The sequence below is a fragment of the Megascapheus bottae genome, chromosome 6 (assembly GCF_031878675.1).
Source record: "Megascapheus bottae isolate mThoBot1 chromosome 6, mThoBot2.hap1, whole genome shotgun sequence".
Classification (NCBI taxonomy): domain Eukaryota; kingdom Metazoa; phylum Chordata; class Mammalia; order Rodentia; family Geomyidae; genus Megascapheus; species Megascapheus bottae.
Window position 1 is genome coordinate 67,500,194 of NC_143514.1, and position 20,076 is coordinate 67,520,269.

At 48.1% G+C, this 20,076-nt stretch overlaps 1 protein-coding gene across 1 annotated transcript; it reads left to right on the plus strand.

Annotated features, from left to right (window-relative positions):
- The first annotated feature begins 9,498 nt into the window (after positions 1-9,498).
- Positions 9,499-19,170, plus strand: Ptafr (platelet activating factor receptor). Its single transcript, XM_090333830.1, has 3 exons — positions 9,499-9,563; positions 16,866-17,041; positions 17,896-19,170. The coding sequence occupies exon 3, from the start codon at positions 17,941-17,943 to the stop codon at positions 18,937-18,939; it is 999 nt and encodes a 332-aa protein (XP_090189956.1). The 5' UTR covers positions 9,499-9,563; positions 16,866-17,041; positions 17,896-17,940; the 3' UTR covers positions 18,940-19,170.
- Positions 19,171-20,076: the final 906 nt, after the last annotated feature.

Genomic DNA, 20,076 nt, shown 5'->3' on the forward strand with positions numbered 1-20,076 from the left:
GTGGTGTTGCCGTGACTTCAGAGCCTTGGGGAGTCCCTTGCTTCAGGGGTGCTGTAGGACAGGAAGGGCAGGCCCATAGTGGATGTCAGAAGCCCCGTGGGGTCGGCATGCACCCTTCTTTTTGTCCTATCAGTGTGGTACAAAGCTACAAGTCCCCTGAACCCCTTCCCTTTCCAAAGAACTAGCTGTCTTCCAGCCAGCACCATTGTGTCCTTACCTGCCTCCATTAGTGGTAATATTCTTTATGTATAATAAATTTTTATATCCAAACCTTTGGCATATTCTCCCTCAGGTGTTGTTCCAAGGGCAGAGCCTTCGGCTGAACTCTACCCAAAGTGCTTCACCTGTTGATGCCCCTTACATTTAGTTGTTGAACCTTTGTTTCTTTTCTTTCTTTTCCTTCCTTTCTTTCTTTCATCCTTCCTTCCTTTCTTTCTTCCTTCCTTTCTTTTTTTTTTTTTTTTTTTTTTTTTTGGCCCCCTTCTCTTTCTGTCTTTCTGGCCCCGCTCGCTCCGGCCCCGCTCGCTCCAGTCAGGCTCGCTCCCGCACACTCCTGGCCCTGCTCGCTCCGGCCCCTTCTCGCTCCGGCCCCTTCTCGCTCCGGCCTCGCTGGCTCTGGCTCGGCTCGCTCCCGCTCGCTCCGGCCACCACTCGGTTGGGCTCTGTTCACTTCAGCTCAGCTCGCTTCTTTCGCTCTCTGTCGCCGTCGCAGTCTTGTCTCTGCCACTTTTCCGGTTTGGTTGTGTCTCGTCTCTGCCACTTCCGGCTTGGTTGTGTATGTGGGATACCGAGGAATCGAACCCGGGTCTTTGTGCATGCTAGGCAAGCACTTTAACCGCTAGGCCAAACTCCCGGGCCCCTTCCTTCCTTCCTTTCTTTCTTTTTTTTTTCTTTCTTTCTTTCTTTTTTCTTTCTTTCTTTCTTTCTTTCTTTCTTTCTTTCTTTCTTTTCTTTCTTTCTTTCTCGTTGGTCATGGGGCATGAACTCTTGAGCTCTTTAGCTCAAGGCTAGCGTTTTACTACTTGAGGCATAGTACCTCTTCTGGTTTTCTGGTGGTTAATTGGAGATAAGAGTCTCATAGACAGAAAGGTGCAGTGGCTTGCACCTATAATCCTAGCTACTCAGGAGGCTGAAGTATGAGGATTGAGGTTCAAAGCCAGCCCAGGCACTAAAGTCCATGAGACTCTTATCTCCACCAGAAAACCAGAACTGGCACTGTGGTTCAAGGGGTAGGGTGGTAGCCTCGAACTGAAGAGTTCAGGAACAGTGCCCAGGCCCAGAGTTCAAGCCCCATGACAAAAAAAAAAGAGAGAGAGATAGTCTCATGGACATGGACTTTCCTGCCTAGGCTGGCTTTTTGATCCACAATTCTCATTTCTCAGCCTCCTGAGTTGCTAGGTTTACAAGTGTGAGCCACTGGCGCCTGGCTGAACCTTAGTTTCTGGGGTTTTGTTTTGTTTTGTTTTGGTTGGCCATATGTTATGAACTCTGGGCCTGGGTGCTGTCCCTGAGCTCTTTAGCTCAAGGCTACTGCTCTACCTCTTGAGCCACCGTGCCATTTCTGGTTTTCTGGTGGTTAATTGGAGATAAATGTCTCACGAACTTTAGTACCCAGCCTGGCTTTGAACCTTGATCCTCAGATCTCAGTCTCCTGAGTAGCTAGGATTACAGGTGTGAGCCACCACACCCAGCTTAAACCTCAGTTTCTTTACCTACAAAATGGGAATATAATTACTGTGCAGAAGCTGGGGCACAGCTCAGTGGGATTGTCTTGATCATGATCACCCCCAAAGAAATGTATTGTGGAAGTTTTGTTGTTTTGTGTGGGTAATGGGGATTGAACTCAGCCTGGGCACTGTCCCTGAGCTCTTCACCTCAAGGCTACCACCCTACCCTTGAGCCAAGCCCCATTTCCCATTTTCTTTTTTTTCTTTCTTCCTTTTTTTTTTTTCTTTTCCCCAGTCCTGGGCTTGCACTCAGGGCCTGAGTCCTGTCCTTGGACTTTCTCAGGACTAGAGCTCTATCACTTGAGTCTCAGCACCACTTCGGCTTTTTTCTATGGATGTGGTGCCAAGGAATGGAACCAGGGTCTTGGTGCATGCTAGGCAAGCACTCTACCACTAGGCCAAACTCCTGGCCTCCATTTCTGGTTTTCTAGGTTAATTGGAAATAAGTATCTCAGGTCCTTTTGTGCCCGGGCTGGCTTTGAACCTTGATCCTCAGATCTTAGCCTCCTGAGTAGCTAGGATTATGTGGAAGTTTTTAGGGATGGTTAGCCAGCATTGGTTTAAGATGACTAAAGTACTGCTGTCTGGGTCTTGCCAATACACTATTGTGTATAAAATGATACCTGTCACTTGTAGATTCCTGTGATGACACATGTTCAGGTGCCCCCTTTCTGTAAATACAGCATTGGCTCTGGAGACGAGCATGAAGGAAGAAATAGAAAGGGACACATGAAATAGAAAAGTGGGTGATTTGGAACAACGGTTGCTTTTGCAGGGCTTTGCATATTTACATGGTAGAAGGATCCAAGCAGAAGGATCCTGGCATGGTGGCTCATGCCTATAATCACAGCTACTTAGGAGGCTGAGCTCAGGATCGCAGTTCAAAGCCAACTGGGACGAGGAGACTTTTTATCTCCAATTAACTACTAGAAAATTGGAAATGGCACTGAGGTTCAAAGGGGTGGGTGTTAGCTTTAAGCTGAAGAGCTCAGGAACAATACCCAAGCTCAGAGTCTAACCCCCATGAGCAAAAATAAGACAGAAGGACTGGGGGCATCAGTCCATCCTACACCACTGATTTGCTTCTCTGTGGGATGAGCTAGAAGCTTGGGGTGTCTTAACTTCCCAGGAACTGCTGAGTGGATCCAAATCACCCTTGTGTTACTGCAGAGCAGTGGTATGACTTCACTAGGGGGAGAAAAGCAATCCTTCACCCTTCCTGCAAGGAGCAGTTGAGGGCTGGGTTGGGGAGAGCAGGCAGGCTTCCTGCGGCTTGTGGGTACTCATACCCACCTTTCCTTAGCAGGTAAAAGGTGTTATCCAGTTTAGCCATCTCTTAAGTCCATCTCACAATACCAAGGCAGCAGCTATAGGTGTGCTTAGTCCCGAGACCAAGCTGCTGCTTTGAAGAACCACATCAGGAGGTCCCAACTGCCCACCTCACAGCTGGGCATGCCAGATGGGTACAGAGATAGGAGGATGGCACCATGCATTCCTAGGAAGGGGCCTTCTTTGCTCTAATTCTTAGTAGCTAGGGGGCACAGTACCACCTGGAGGAAGTGGCCCACTGCAGGCATCTGATTAGGAGTATTTATATATTGAGGCCACATATGAACTGAAATAGGGGTGTTTTATTTGTGTGTGCGTGCGCTGGTACTGGAGCTTCAACTTCACTTGCTGGTGTTTTTTTTTTTTTTTTTGTCAGGGGCTTGAACTCTGGACCTGGGCATTGTCCCTGAGCTCTTAAGCCACTGAGCCACTTCCGGTTTTCTGATAGTTAATGGGGATAAGAGTCTTAGGACTTTAGTGCATGGGCTTGCTTTGAACCCTAATCCTCAGATCTCAGCCTCTGAGTAATTAGGATTATAGGCATGAGTCACCAGCACCCTCCCGGCTTACTGGTCTTCTCTGTGTGTGTGTGTCTGTGTGTCTGTGTGTCTGTCTTGGGGCTTGTCCTTGGCCCGGGCGCTGTCCCTGAGCTCTTCAGCTCAAGGCTACCACCCTACCCTTGAGCCAAACCCCATTTCCCAGTTTTTCTGAGATAAGAGTCTTAGGTCCTTTTGTGCCCAGGCTGGCTTTGAACCTTGATCCTTAGATCTCAGTCTCTTGAGTAGGATTACAGGTGTGAGCCACCGTGCCTCGCTTGCTGGTCTTTTATTCATGGCTGGCAGTCTGGCATTGGTCCCATGCTTCCCAGTTCTGTTTTTTGTGATTGTTTCTTGTTAATGAGCCTTGCATATCTGTCTGGCTTTGCATCTCCATTCTCAAATCTCAGCCTCCTGACTAAAATTATAGGCCCGGTGTAGTGAAGTATCTTGCTCCCGGAAGTCTAGAGCCTACAGTTTCAGATATTGTTCCTGGGAAACTGGCTCTTACTGTGCTCTGCAAGGCTTCCTTGTAGGAAGGTGGTGGCAGCCACACCTTGGAATAGCTAAGTGAAGGAGTCATTCAGGAAGTGGTTTACAGATGTCATTGCCAGAAAGTAGATCCAAGGGATGCCTCTAATGAGTTTGGCTGGAAAAGCAGCAAGGGAGAATGAGCAGAGCAAGCCACAGACCAAGTTCTTTAAGGCTGAGTACTTACTGTTACCACTGTAATCAATTAGTTTTTTTGGGGGGAGGGTTGATCATTAGCGTAAATCAGAGCTTGGGTGCTGCTGTCCCTGAGCTCTTTTGCTCAAAGCTAGCACTACCACTTTGACCCACAGCTCTACTTTTCCTGGTGATTAATTGGAGATAAGAGTCTCATAGACTTTTTGCCTGGGATGGCTTCAAACCATGAGCCACCAGTTCCTAGTTTTCCATTACTTTTTTTTTTGGCCAGTCAGTCCTGGCTTGCATTCAGGGCTTAAACACTGTCCTTGAACTTTCCCAAAGCTAGAGCTCTACCACTTGAGCCACAGCTCCATGTCCAGCCTTTTCTGTTTATGTGGTGCTGAGAAATTGAACCGGATCATTGTGCATACTAGGTAAGCACTCTACCATTAGGCCAAACTCCTGCTCTTCCATTACTTTTTTTTTTTTTTGCTTTTATTTTTATTTTGTTTCTTTTTATTTTCTTCTGTATGCCGACCAGCTGATTGGAAGCTTCCAGTGTAGTCTAGTCTGATCTTGAATTAAACAATCAATCCTCTTGTCTTAGCTTTTTAAGTGCTGAGTTTACATGCCCTGCCGTGAAATGAAAATTTGTCAGCAAGGAGGAAAAGCAGAACCTGGAAGACTGGAGGGCTATGTGTCAGTAAGGAACAGCCTGGAGGTAAGCACACAGCTCATTCACAGAACTGAACATTCTTTGCTAGGCATAGGAAAAAGAAGTGAGAAAATTATTAAGTCCTAATAAGATATTTGAGTTCCAGGGCATGTGTCCTAGTGGTAGAGTGCTCACTAAGCATACATGAAGCCCTGTGTCCATTTCCTCAGTATCACATACACAGAAAAAGCCAGAAGTCATGCTGTGGCTCAAATGGTAGAGCACTAGCCTTGAGAGAGCTCAAGGACAGTGTCCAGGCCCTGAGTTCAAGCCCCAGAACTGGCAATATATATATAATATATACATATATAATATATACAATATATGTATATATAATATATGTATATATACATATATATCTACCCAATTAAGACATCCTTTTTTTTTTTTTTGCCAGTCCTGGGCTTGGGCTCAGAGCCTGAGCACTGTCCCTGGATTTTTCTCAAGACAAGGGCTCTACCACTTGAGCCACAGCACTACTTCTGGCTTTTTGCTACGTATGTGGTACCAAGGAATTCGGGTCTTCATGCATGCTAGGTAAGCACTCTACCACTAGGCCGAACTCCCAGCCCAGACATGCTATTATTCTAAAAGGGCTGAAGTCCTTCCATTTCCTTCTGGCATTTTTGTCTGCAGACTCAACATGAGAAACCTTGGTCCTAACCCTGTTTAGTGCAGGGTTTTGGTTTTTTTTTTTTTAATGGATCATGGGGCTTGATCTCTGGGCCTGGACGCGGTCCCTGAGCTTTTCAGCTCAAGGCTACTATCCTACCCTTGAGCCAAGCCCCACTTCCCATTTTCTAGAGGTTAATTAGAGATAAGAGTCTCAGGTCTTTTTGTGCAACAAACAAATCTCAGGCCAACTGAAGGTTCCTAGAGTTGTTTGAGAATGTCTGTCTGTGGCTCTGTAGCTCTGCCTCTGCTCCCTCCTAAGCTGGGCCAGGTGTTTTGGTGAGGTGATAGCAGTGACTGAGGTAACTTTCAATGCAAAATAGGAAAAGCCAGTGCTCCAGGGGAGGAGACTTTGCAGGAACTGTGGACTTTCACTTTGGTGTCCACGCCTTATAATGGGAAGCGCAGGCATCCCTAGAGGCAGGGCGATCTCTGTCTCTCTTGGTTGGGGGCACCTAGGGACACAGCTGTCATATCTCTTAGAATCTGGTCCTTAGTGCCCCCCACCCATCCTCTGATGTCCCTTCACACCGTGTCTTCTGAAAGCAGTTTGAGGGTGTTTTTTTTTTGTTGTTTTTTTGCCAGTCCTGGGGCTTGAACTCAGGGCCTGGGCACTGTCCTTGGACACTTCCGGCTTTTTCTGAATATGTGGTACTGGGGAATCAAACCTAGGACTTCATGCATGCTAGGTAAGCACTCTACCACTAAGGCACGCTCCTGGACTTGAGTCTATTTTTTTTTTTAATTCCCTGATTTGTGGATGTACCCAGCAAAGCTCAGGGGCCTAACAGTGCCTGGAACTTTCTCTAGGCCTGGTTCTTTTTGCCCTCAGACCAGAGACCCGGTTCTTTCCTTTTCTGTCACCCCAGACCCAGCCTTCCTCCAGGGGCTCAACCTCAGTTGGGCCCAGCCCAGTGTTGTTGACTGAACCAGTGTACAGGATCCTAGTCGAGTAGTGAGTATTCCAACTCTAAGGTTGGAGCCTACCCGAGGAGCTGGTCTCAGATGCCCTGCCCACCCAGCAGATACCCAGCTACTAATATGTCCTGCTGGATTGGAGAGTAGAATAAAGTGAGTCACAGGCTTAGGTCTGGGCCTGTCTCCTGACTCCTCCTTACTCCCTACCCTTCCTGAGCTCTCTGCCAGACCATCCAGGCAACATGCTCAGGTCTGCTACCCCTGAGATTCCTCTTCACCTCCTGGACCCCCATCTTTACTGTTGCTCAGGTAAGAGGCTGGTGGCCTGGGTGGTAGCAGTTGTCTCCACTGCTTTGCCTGGCTTCTTCCAGGTCTTCAGGTGCATGTGCCCAGGCGGGCAGGGCAGGGTCTGGTCAGCTACAGGAGCCTCACTCAATCATAAGTGTTGGGGATCATAGAGGTGCTCCCTGTTCTAGAGGTTTCTGCTGTATTTCTCCCTGTGTTCTCAATATGTGAGGGAGGGAATGCCCTGCCTCAGCTCACTTGCTGCTCAAGGTCTATGACTTGAGCCACAGCATCACTTCTGGCTTTTTCTGTGTAGGCGGTACTGAAGAATTGAACCCAGGGCTTCACACGTGCTAGTCAAGCACTCTATTTAAGTCGCTTTCCCAGTCCATGCCTTTTTTTATAGTCAGATGTGGGGCTTCAATTCAGGGCCCTAGTGCTGTTTCTGAACTGCTTTGTGCTCAAGGCTAGTGCTCTACCTCTTAAGCCACAGTGCTACTTCTAAGTAAGTTTTACCTTTTCATTTGGGATTTTAGGGTTGGGCTGTCAAATTTCTTAAACCTCTCTTGGGATTTTTTTAATTGCCAGTGCTGGGCTTGAACTCAGGGCCTGAGCACTGTCCTTGGGCTTTCTCAAGGGTAGAGCTCTATCACTTGAGCCACAGCACCACTTCTGGCTTTATGTACATAGTACCGAAGAATGGAACCTAGGTTTTCGTGCGTGCTAAGCAAGCACTCTACCACTAGGCCAAACTCTGTGCCTGGGATTTTTTTTTGGGGGGAGGGCGGCATTTTAATGAGCAGCCAAGGTTCTAAGTTGAATTGGAAGGAATTTATGCATTTAACTTCTTATTTTTTTGGTGCTGGTACTTAAACCCATGGCCTCACACTCTCCCTTAACTTCTTTACCCAGAGCTGGTGGTTTGTTTTTTTTTTTACTTTTTAATTTTATTTTTATTTTTTGTCAGTTGTGGAGCTTTTAATTCTGGGCCTAGGCATTATCCCTGAGCTCTTCAGTTCAAGGCTGGCATGCTACCACTTTGAGTCACAGTGACACTTTATTTTCTGGTGGTTAATTGGAGATAAGAACTCATAGTCTTTCATGCCCAGGTTGGCTTTGAACTGCATTCCACAGATCTCAGCCTCCTGAGTAGTTAGGATTACAGGCATGAACTACTGGTGCTTGGCTTGATATATATATATATTATATATAATATATATATATATTTTTTGCCAGTCATAGGGCTTAAACTGGGCCTGAGTGCTGACCCTGACCTTCTTTTGCAGAAAGCTAGCATTCTTCCACTGGAGCCACTGTGCCACTTCCAGCTTTTTCGGCATAGTTTATTAGAGATAAGAGTCTTACAGACTTTCCTGCCCAAATTGGCTTCAAACCATGATCCTCAGATCTAAGGCACTTTGACCCACAACTCCACTTCCACTTTTCAGTTAATTGGAGATGAGTCTCCTTCCTGGCCAGTCTGGTTTTGAACTGGAATCCTCACGTCTCAGCTTCCTGAGCAGCTAGGATTACAGGTGTGAGCCACTGATGCCCAACTCTGGTGATCATTTTTACAAATGAAGAAACAGGTTGATTCTGTTTCTTTTGTAAGAATCAAAATCAGGGCATTGTGCATTCAGGCAAGCACTCCACCACTGAGCCCATCTAGCCCCTCCCCGCCCACATCTTGATCTTGGACCAAGTGTCCTGGAGAGAGAGGGTGGGGGAAGGAGAAAGAGAGACAGACACAGGGACAGGGAGACCGAGAGAGAGATCATTTGAGTGTACTTGTGCATGGGTGTATGCTCTGAATCTGTGCAAGAGTACAAGGGTAACATGCACCAAATGCTTTAAAAAATTTTTTTTGGTCAGTCCTGGAGCTTGAACTATGGGCCTGGGTGCTGTCCTGAGCTCCTTAGCTCAAGGCTACCACGCTACCCCTTGAGCCACAGTGCCACTTCCGTTTTCTGGTGGTTACTTGGAGATAAGAGTCTCTTGAACTTTGGTGCCCAGTCTGGCTTTGAACCACGATCCTCAGATCTCAGCCTCCTGTGTAACTAGGATTATAGACATGAGCCACCATGTCCCACTCTTCAAACATGGTTTCTCAGCCAGGTGCCTCTTGGTCCCCCAAGATGCTCTTCCTAGCCATTCTGCTGACCACAGCAGTAGCCACTCCCTATCTTTCCCTCCTTTTCCCTTCTGTCCCCCCCTTACAAACACAGGCCACAGGCTGCCCCCCTTACACGTCCTTCTTTCACCTCTTATCTCTTGGGTCCCTCATTTCGTTCATTCTGTACCCCTTTTCCATTGGTCTGGGTTTCTCTCTCCATCTCTGTCTCCGCCCTCTCCTCTCTTTTCTGACTCCCTCCCTCCTAATTCTACTCACTCCACTTAGCCACTCATTGCTCCTCTCTCCTGGTGTGATGTTCATCCTGAATGCACCTTCTCTAACTCTCCAGTTTTCTCTATCCCTTCAGCCACTGCTCACCCCTCCTCCCACTTCACCCCTGCACAGCATCCAGGGCAGGGCTCAGCTTGGAGGTTCCTGTGGTATTCGCTGGAGGGGCCCCATGGTCACTGCATTTCCTCCCAGGGTGACTTGGCAGTGGTACGCTGGTGTTTCCTCACTTCTGCAATTGCCAGGCACAGGCACAGAGGCGAGGGCTGGAGCCCAGACGTGGAGGGACACTCACGCTGCTGCTGAGCCAGGTAAGTGTGTGGTGGGAGGGCTGGGTTCCAGCCATGGTTGGCAAGGATGGAGCCTATACAGATGCCCCCAATCTATATCTCAGCAAGAGAGTGTTTTTTGGTTTTGTTTTTGGTTTGTTTTTTTTTTTTTTGCCAGTCCTGGGGCTTGAACTCAGGGCCTGAACACTGTCCTTGGGCTTTCTCAAGGCTAGTGCTCTAGCACTTGAGCCACAGCATCACTTTTGGCTTTTTTCTATGTATGTGGTACCAAGGGATTGAACCTGGGTCTTTGTGCATGCTAGGCAAGCACTCTACCACTAGGCCAAACTCCTGGTCCCTGATTTTGTTTTTAAAGAACTTTCTGGCACCTTCATTGGGCCCAGTCTCATGGTCAGAAAGAATAATTTGTGATTAGGTTTTCCAGGGAACCAAGCAATCCCCTCTGAGGCCAAGGTGGTTGGTGAGGACCTGCAGAGCCCTCCGGGAAAGGCTGTGAGAGCATGTGAAGCAGCCTCTTAACTCCCAGGAATGAATGCCATTTTCCCTAGTAGCTGTGTGATCTTGGCCACACCAGGCTCCCTCTCTATGCAGTTTCCTAAAGGATTGAATGAGGATAATGCTAGCTCTCCAGCAGGACTGTGGGGCAGTCAAAAGTACTTTGGGATTCACTAGCTATGGGTCTGCGAGGTTGATGAAGAGAACGGGGTTATTAGCACCAAGAATGAGGCCCACATCCTGTCTCCATAATGCATTGTGTTGGGGACACAGCCCAGGCTGCCACCCTCTGGCTTTCACTGGCAGGAAGTTAGGCATGGGGCTGGTGAACTGGAGCCATTGGCCAGGTACTTGATCATCTGTGAAGGGTGAAGGACCTAGCATGCCCTCTGCAAGCACCAAGCAAGCTCTGACTCAGTGCTTTAGCTATGGCCTCTGTGCTGAATGCCTGTGTACAGAAGCTGAGGAAGGTGGCTGTGAGAGAAGAAACGTCCTTATCTCTGCTGACCAATGATGGTGACTCAGCTAGAGAAAGAAATCAGCCCTGGAGGTAACTGGCTCTGTGCCTGCAGTGGGCATCAGGTTTTGTTATTTATTTCAAGACAAGTTCTCATTCTGTAGTCTCAGCTGGCTTTGAACTTGAAATCCTCCCGCCTTACTTTTCTACATGCTTGGCTTACAGGCATGTACCACTAGGGTTGTTTCGGTTTCAGCTCTTGCCTATAAGCTGGTACCTTGGGTAAGTCAGGAATCTCACGTGTCTCCTTTGCTGAGTAGGAATCCTAGCCTGCAATCCTAGCTACCCAAGAGGCTGAGATCTGAGGATCACAGTTCAAAGCCAGCCTGGGTAAGAAGGTTGAGTTTAAGACTAAAGACTGGCTCCCCAAAATAGAATGATCCTGGCCTTGTGAGTTTGTAGGGGGATAAAGTAAGATGCAGAGTGGGAAGTGTTTTCTTCATTGTAAAATGATGTGTGAACACAAGCAGTATGTAATACACAATAATGTATACAGTGATTTTTTTTTTTTTTTTTTGTCTTCAGTTGTGGGACTTGAAATCTGGATCTGGGCGCTGTCCCTGTGTTCTTCAGCTCAGCACCACTTCTGGTTGTCTGGTAGTTGATTGGAGATTAGACTCTCATGGACTTTTGTGCCAGGGTTGGCTTTGAACAGCGATCCTCAGATCTCAGCCTCCTGAGTAGCTATGATTACAGGTGTGAGCCATTGTGCCCAGCTTTTTTTTTTTTTTTTTTTGGTGCCAGTATTGGGGCTTGAACTCTGGGCCTGTGTGCTGACCATTACCTTTTCTCTTCAAGCTTGGCACTTTACCAATTGAGCCACAGCTGTACTTCAGGGTTTTTGCTGGTTAGTTGAAGATAAGGGTCTCATGGATTTGTATACAAGGGCTGTTTTCAAGCTTCATTTCTTAGATCTGCTGCTTCTAGCCAGGATCCTTGTGTGAGCCCCAGAGCCTCACAATGAGCATTTTCTGATGGCAGTGGGGGAGAGGATGGCTTCACTTAGCTCTTTGTCACTGGCATGAACCCTGACTCCTCTCCCTTCCTCCCCCCCCGTCAGTCATGGGCCTTCAACTCAGGGCCTGGGCACTGTCCCTGAGTTTTTTTTTGCTCAAGGCTAGCACTCTACTATTGGAGCCACAGCTCCACTTCCGGTTTTTAGGTGGTCAATTGGAGATGAGTGACTTTCTTCCCGGGCTGGCTTCAAACCATGATCTTTAGATCTCAGCCTCCTGAGTGGTTAGGATTATAAGTGTTAGCCACTTTGGTGCTTGGCTTGAACCCTGACCTTGTAGGTAGTCTGTGGTCTGGCCAATCAGAGGTTGCTTGCCTGCAAAGGTCACTGCCCGGCTGCTGTAATGACAGGTTTAGAGCCTGCTGTCAGGTCACACAATCCCAAAGCCATGCTTACACCCAGATTGTCCTGGGCTCATTGTAATGATACAAATCATACCCACTGAACAAAACTGGACCTGGTGGCTCATACCTATAATCCCAGCTCCTCAGGAGGCCAGCATCTGTGGCTCCCAGTTTGAAACCAGCCCTTGCAAACAAAACTGTGAGTCTCTTGTCTTCAATGAACCAGCAAGAAACCTGAAGTGGAGGTATGGCTCAAGAGGTAAAGTGTCAGCCTTAAAGGAAAAAGCTGAAAAAGAGTGCAAGGCCCTATGTTCAAGTCTCAATACTGATACAAAACACACAAAAATAAAAAATACCTACATTTGACCATGTTCAAATTAGAGATGATAAAAGGGTGGCATCCTGATTCCTGGGAAGTTCCTCCCCTTCTGGCTACAGCTCTGGGACAACAGGCACATCTCATCACCTCAGGACCCAGTGCAAGCCCCAGACTGCTGGGGGCCAAGGTGCCTTAGTACTGGAGCTCACCTGCTCCATTCATCAGCCATCTTGTCAGTAGCCCATGTGTTCCTACAACTGTCTTAGTGCTTGTGATGGGATTAGGAGAGTTGGTAATGCCACCCCCGGGGGGGGGGGGGGAGGGGGGGAAGCTTCCATTGTCACTGCTTTCCAGATGAGGAGCAGGCAGCTTGGAAGGAGCAGAGCCAAGGGTGTGCTGGCTCCAGGGCTAGTGTCTGAGGCCCTATGTCCTCCCCTGGGTTGGCTTCCAGGGCACCGGCAAGATCCAGGGCTCCCCAGTTGGGAAGAAGTCCATGCAGTTCCTGGTAGAGTAGAGGCTCCTGCCCGTGCTGAGCTGGCTGCTCCTCACTCCTCTTCCCTGCCCAGGCCCAACTCTCTAGGGGTTTCCTAGGTCCCAGCAATGTAATATCCATATCTGAGTCCCACTGCTGAGGAAAACAGGGACTCCAGTCCAAGCCATCCTCATGTCTGGGGTGCTAGAGTCTCCCCAAAGGGTTCCGTTCACTAATCAATGAATGTGACCAGCATGGTGCTAGAGTCTGTGCTGGCAACTGTGGGTGTCCTTGTGATTTTCCCAAGGTCAGGATACCAGTTTCCTTTGTTTGCCAGGTCCTCCCCCATCTGGGAGAAAAGGGAATGAACCCAATGAACCTGCTGTATGAGGATTTGTGTGTGTGCGCACACATGCTTGCATCAGGCATAGGACTTGAATTAAGGGCTTCACACTCTAGATTAGCTTTCTCACTCAAGCTGCTGTTCTATCATTTGACCCACAGCTCCACTTCCAACTTTTAGCTATTTAGTTGGAAACAAGAGTTTCTCAGACTTGTCTGTCTGGGCTGGCTTCCACCATAATTCTTAGATCTCAGCCTCCTGACTGTAGCTAGGATTTCAGGCATGAGCCACTGGTGCCTGGCTGGATGAGGGGTCTCAAGGGAGTGTGGCACAAATGGGAAACAAGTTTCAGAATAGGAGGTAAAAATGAACTATATAGCTTATGGGTGTGATTAGGAAGGGAAAGCTAGGAGAAAGCAAGGGAGGGGGTGATAGTGTTCACAAAGAGATGTACTTTTCATCTGACATAATTATAACCTTTCTGTGCATTACCTTTAAAATAACTTAAAAAATGAAAAAATAGGTAACCCGTTTATTGAGATACCAAGCACTATGCCAAGCACTTTAGAGGTTTATCTATCTCTAACCTTGTTCGTATCCTGTGAGGTCAGTGATGATATTTCCCCCATTGTATTTGTAGGTGTGGAAAGTGGGGCTAGCTCTCAGCACTCTAGGAGCTGGGTAAGGCTAATTTATCTATCAAGTGTACATTTTCTGGGTATTTGCTATGAAGAAAGTCCTGTAATGGGCATTAATGATTTGCTGATACCTTGTCTCTGAGGAGACCTGCTCAAGAGTGAAGAATCAGACCGGGGATATAGCTCAGAGGTAAATTGCTGGCAGTTCTTATGATGCAGGCTAAGGCATTGTGCTACGGGCACCTGAGTGGCAGCCCCTATTTTGCATGGGGTAGGGGAGTAGTATTAACAATAGCCACCATTCATCACACTGTAGATCAGAATCTATCTATCTATTGATCTATCTATCTATCTTCATATTTCAGTCCTGGCGCTAGAACTCAGGGCCTAGGCAATCAATGTCTCTGGGCTTTCTCAAGACTAGAGCTCTATCACTTGAGCTGCAGCACCACTTCCAGCTTTTTCTGTATATGTGGTACTGAGGAATCCAACCCAGGGGCTCTGTGTGTGCTAGGCAGTCACTCTACCCTTAGGCTATACTCCCAGCCAAGACCAAGAATATTTTGTGTGTTTGTATTTGGGTTTTTGTTTTTGGGTTTTTTGATTCAAGCAGGCTTTGAATCCTGGTGTCTCAACCTCCCAAGTGCTAAGATTACAGGTGTGAACCAGGCTTTATGGACCAGTGCACCCCTGGGGTCTGCAGAGTTGGCAAGGCGCTGCTGGGGCCGTCACATGGACAACTTGCCTGTAGGTCTGACTTATAGCTTTATAAATATTTACACATTCCAACTTTTAATTTCAATTGGCCCCACAAATGTTAGGCAATGGCCCACTGGTGAACCCGGATTCCCTATTCAGTCTCCACTTGCTTTCTCCAGTCACTGTCTCCCCTCCTCCAACTAGGGGCCCCGCCCATCATGCAATGCCCCTCCCCCCTCTGGCCAATGCCCCCCCCCCCTACTGTCCTGCCTTTATGGGAGCCTGTTCTCCCTCCAGGCTCCCGCAGGTGTTGGGGGCATTCTTAATGGAGATGGGGACCCAACACTCCTGCCTCTGCAGGGCTGTGGTGAGTGCCCTGGATGGCAGAATTCTCCATTTCTATGACTATTTATGGTTCTACTTCATCCCTAGCCAAGGGCTGGGCCTGGGCCAGTTCCCCAGCTTTGATCCATCGGGGAACTGTGCCCATCTGAGCCTCCTCTATTCCTTCTCCATCCAAATACTCATCCTCTCCCTGAGCTTTTGAAAGCTTTGTTGGCAGTGACCAGAGGCAGAGTCTGGAGCCAGTGGGGAGGCAGCTTAGGGTCAGTCTACAGATAGCCTAGTCCTCTGGCTCCAAATAGCAGGGCTCGCAAGGGGAGGGTGGGGGCTGGGAGAGAGAAGGACGGCCCATTTATGCCTCATTTTCGCTCACAACTTTGGGACCACTGTAGGATTTTGCAAATAAAGAGAGGGTTTAGTAAAGTGACTTGAATTTGCTCAAGGTCACACAATGACTAAACGGTGATCCAGTTATGAACCCATCTTCCTACCCATTCTACTCTCCCTTGCCTTCTCCAGAGATATGGGCTCACTTCCTTCCTGCCAGGCTTCTGGGCATACTTGTCAGGACTTAGTCTTTTTTTTTTTTTTGGTTGGTTGTGGGTCTGGGCTTTGTCTCTGAGCTCTTCAGCTCAAGGCTACCACCCTACCCTTGAGCCACTGCACCACTTCCAGTTTTCTAGTGGATAATTGGAGATAAGAGTCTCTCAGTATTTATTGCCTGGGCTGGCTTTGAACCTTGATCCTCAGATCTCAGCCTCCTGAGTAGCTAGGATTACAGGCGTGAGCCACCAGGTGCCCGGCTAGATTTAGTCATTTTTGAATTTGTTCCCTGTTGCCTGACACTGGAGATGAAGAGATGAAAAACATCCCTTCTCTGCTTTCAAGAAGCTCCTAGCTAGCTGGGCATCCTTGGCTCACCTGAATCCTAGCTACTCAGGAAGCTGATGTCTGAGGATCTCAGTTCCAAGCCAGCCCAGGCAGCAATGTTTGTGTGAGGCTCTTATCTCCAACTGATGAGCAAAAAGCCAGAAATGGAGGTTGGCTTAAGTGGTAGAGCTCCAGCTTTGAGCAGAAAAGTTAAATGCGTGGAAGAGACTCTAAATTCAAGCTTCAGTATACCAACACACACACACACACACACACACACACACACACACACACACACACACAGCTATCAATTATACAAACTTTTTAAAATATGTGTAAGTCAGGCCTTGTAGAGCACACATATTTTTTTCAGTGGTACAAACTGAGCCTGGGACTTTGAAGACTACCACTATGTTCCAGGTTTTAGAGATAGATTTGTAAAAGTACATTGTACAAAAAGAAGAAAATTATTGCCAGTTCACTGGAAGATGTTATTGATTTTAGTTTTGAAAATATAAGGCTGGATGGAGATTTAATTCAGAGGTAGAGTGCTTGCCTGAAATGTATGAGGTCCAGGGTAGTTTTATTCCAGCACTGAATAAAAAAATAATAAGAAGGGAAGAGATGGGAAGGATGGAAGTAGGAAGGAAAATCAGGAAGGGCATGGCTTAAAGCCCTAGATTCAATTCCCAGCACTGAAAAAATAAGAAGAAAGGAAGGAAGGACAGACAGACAGACAGACAGACAGACAGAAAGAAAGAAAGAAAGAAAGAAAGAAAGAAAGGTAGGTAGGTACATCTACAATCCCCAACACTTGTGAGGTAGAGGCAGGAGTTCAGCATAGACTACATAGAGTTCAAGTCCAGCTTGTCTCCAAAAAAAAAAAGAAGAAGAAAAAGAAAAAAGAAAGAAAAAGAAAAAGCAAAGCCAAGTGTTGGTGGCTCATCCCTATAATCCCAGCTACTCAGAAGGCTGGGATCTGGGGCTGTTCAAAGCCAACCAGGCAGAAAGTCTGTGAGACTCTTTTATCATCCATAAACTACTAAAAAGCCAGAAATGGTGCTCTGGCTCAAAATTGTGGAGCATTAGGTTTGAGCACAAATGCTCAAGGACAGTACCTAGGCCCTGAGTTCAAAGCCCAGGACTGATATTAAAAAAAAAAAAAAAAAGCAAAATGAGACTGTCTCAGTTTATAAGTACTATTGTAACGGAATATTTGAGTATTTGAGATTGGGTAATTTATGAAAAACAAAAATTCATCTCTCCCAGTTCTGAAGATTGGGAGCTCAAGGTCAAGGTTCTGTGTGTGGTGAGGCCTGTATCTGCTTCCAAGATGACAACTTGATTACATGTCCTTGCCGGGTGGAAAGGATGAAAATGCCGAAAGGTCAAGAGCGTATTCACCCTTTCACCTTGAGTCTTCCAGCAGGGTGCTAATCCTCCTGGTAAGAGGACCACACTTCTTTTTATGTGTGTGTGGGTGGGTCATGGGGCTGGACCTAGGCCTGGATGCTGTCCTGTGCTCTTCAGCTCAAGGCTACTACCGTACCCTTGAGCCAAGCCCCACTTCCTGTTTTCTAGAGGTTAATTGGAGATAAGAATCTCAGGTCCTTTTGTGCACGGACTGGTTTTGAACCTTGCTCCTCAGATCTCAGCCTTCTGAGTAGCTAGGGTTACAGGCATGAACCACTGCACCCAGAACTATCTCTTCAAACTATTGGTTGGAGATGAAGTTTTACCATGAACCAACACCACCACTCCCACCATAGCAAGTTGTCTTGGGATTGATGAAATAGGATGTTCCTGCTTGGCTTTTTTTTTTTTTTGCCAGTCCTGGGCCTGGAACTCAGGGCCTGAGCACTGTGCTTGGGCTTTCTCAATGTTAGAGCTCTACCACTTGAGCTACCACACCACTTTCAGCTTTTTCTGAGTATGTAGTACCAAGGAATCCAACCCTAGTCTTCGTGCATGCTAGGCAAGCACTCTACCACTAGGCCACACTCCTGGCCCTCCCTCTTGGCTTTTTATTATTTTATTTTTATTTTTGTTGGTCACAAGACTTAAACTCAGGGCACAGTTCTTGAGCTTTTTTGTTCAATCCTAGTACTCTACCATTTAGAGGCACAGCAGCGCTTCCAGTTTGCTGGGGGTTAATTAGAGATAAGAATCTTCCAGACTTTCCCACCCACATGATCCTTAGCTCTCTCAGCCTCATGAGTAGCTCAGATTATAGGCCCGAGCCACAGGCGCCTGGACTCTATTGGCTTCTTATTTACCATCGTCTTCGTGTATCTTCTAGGCACAGCCAGGGCCTGTGACCTGCTGACTCTTCCAGCCTAGAGCAATGGGGTTAAATGACTCCTCCCGGGTGGATTCTGAGTTTCGATATACTCTCTTCCCCATTGTTTATGGAATCATTTTTGTGCTCGGGGTGATCTCCAATGGCTACGTGCTCTGGGTCTTTGCCCGCCTATACCCTTCCAAGAAATTAAATGAGATCAAGATCTTCATGGTGAACCTTGCCATCGCTGACCTCCTCTTCTTGGTCACGCTGCCGCTGTGGATTGTCTACTATTACCACCGTGGAAACTGGATTCTCCCCAAATTCCTGTGCAATGTGGCCGGCTGCTTCTTCTTTATTAATACCTACTGCTCTGTGGCCTTCTTGACCGTGATCACCTATAATCGCTTCCAGGCGGTGACACATCCCATCAAGACATCGCAGACCACCACTCGCAAGCGGGGCATCTCTTTGTCGCTGGTCATCTGGGTGGCCACGCTAGCCGCGGCCTCCTACTACCTTTTCCAGGATGAGACCAACTTAGTACTCAATGAGGCTGGCACAGAGAACATCACCCGCTGCTTTGAGCACTATGAGAAGGGCAACGTGGCCATCCTGGTCATTCACATCTTCATCGTGATGGCGTTCTTCCTGGTCTTCCTGGTCATCCTGTCCTGCAACGTGATCATCGTCCGCACGCTCATGGCGCAGCCCGTGCAGCAGCACCGCACTGCGGAGGTGAAGCGCCGCGCGCTCTGGATGGTCTGCACCGTCTTGGGGGTCTTTATTATCTGCTTTGTGCCACACCATGTGGTGCAGCTGCCTTGGACCCTGGCTGAGCTGGGCTACTACACCAGTTTCCATCAGGCCATTAATGACGCCCATCAGGTCACCCTCTGCCTTCTCAGCACCAATTGCGTCTTAGACCCTGTCATCTACTGCTTCCTCACCAAGAAGTTTCGCAAACACCTCTGTGAAAAGTTTTACAGCATACGCAGCAGCCGCAAGTGCTCCCGGGTCACCACGGATACGGCCACTGACATGGTCACGACTCTCCCCTAGATCCCTGTCCCTTCCCTCAAAAATTAGTTCCCGAGGGTTGGGGTCAGGCTCGGGGGTCTTCTCTCCCATGGATGTTGCTGACTGGGCTGGGGGAGGCGGGGTCAGCTGTGGTCGCTTCTTCCCTGGCTGCTGGTGGCCCAGGCTGGTGACTTAGGCAGGGCTGATGGCTGTACCAGACTGCTGGAAAGATCTAGAAGTTGAAGATGCTACTTCATTTGCTTCTGGACATGTGCTTTGTTAACTCTGAGCCCAGGGGAGCTGCTGGCATGAGGAGGAGCAGCAGAGGCTGGGTGTAGAGCTTGGGGTCTGCCTCAGTTCTCCTTACTAGGGCCACAGCCTAAGCCCTGGGCAACGACTTTCAAGTACTACAGGCGGAGATGCTGGGTGGGGAGAGGAACTCTACCACCCTGGCTGTGTGGAAGGGTCTAGAAGCAGCAGTTGGGTCTAGTGTAGAGGCCCCTCTTTCCACCCATAAGCACAAGGTGATGGGAACACTTGTCAGAGATGGCTTGGTCACCTCCCTGGATCTCTAGGTCACTCTGCAACCTGTGTGGAAGGTATGCAGTGATGACAAACAAACACAGACTGACAGCCAGGATGGAAGCTTGGCTCTAGAGGCAGCTGTCTGTTTGCATAAGCCTCACTCCTGGCCTGGGTCAGCTCTCACGGGGTGATATGGCCACATTCCTTCTGTGTGGCAACCCCTCTGGCTAGGGGGCAAAAGGGTACAAAGTGGATTTTGTTCAGGCCTGGGCACCTCCCTGGGAACAGACATTGAGCTGGACATGTCTTGGGCTTCCTGGAGACTGTTTCTTCTTTGAGAGACCCAGCTTCCAGGATGCAGGGGGGACAGGTACAGACCCCAAACTGGAAAGTGCTTGCTCCCTTTAGGGTCTCTAGACACTTGCTTGTGATTTTTTTTTCCAGTACTGGGGTTTGAACTCAGGGCTTTTCTCTAGGCAAGCATTCTACCCCTGGAGTCACCATCCAGCCTGTTTTGCTCCATTTGTTTCAGTTAAGATCTCATACTTTGTGTCTGAGTTTGGCCTTAGGTGCTAGTCCTTCTACCTATGCCTCCCCCATAACTAAGATTACAGTCTCGCTACCTCCCATGTAGCTGTTCTTACTGAGGCTTAC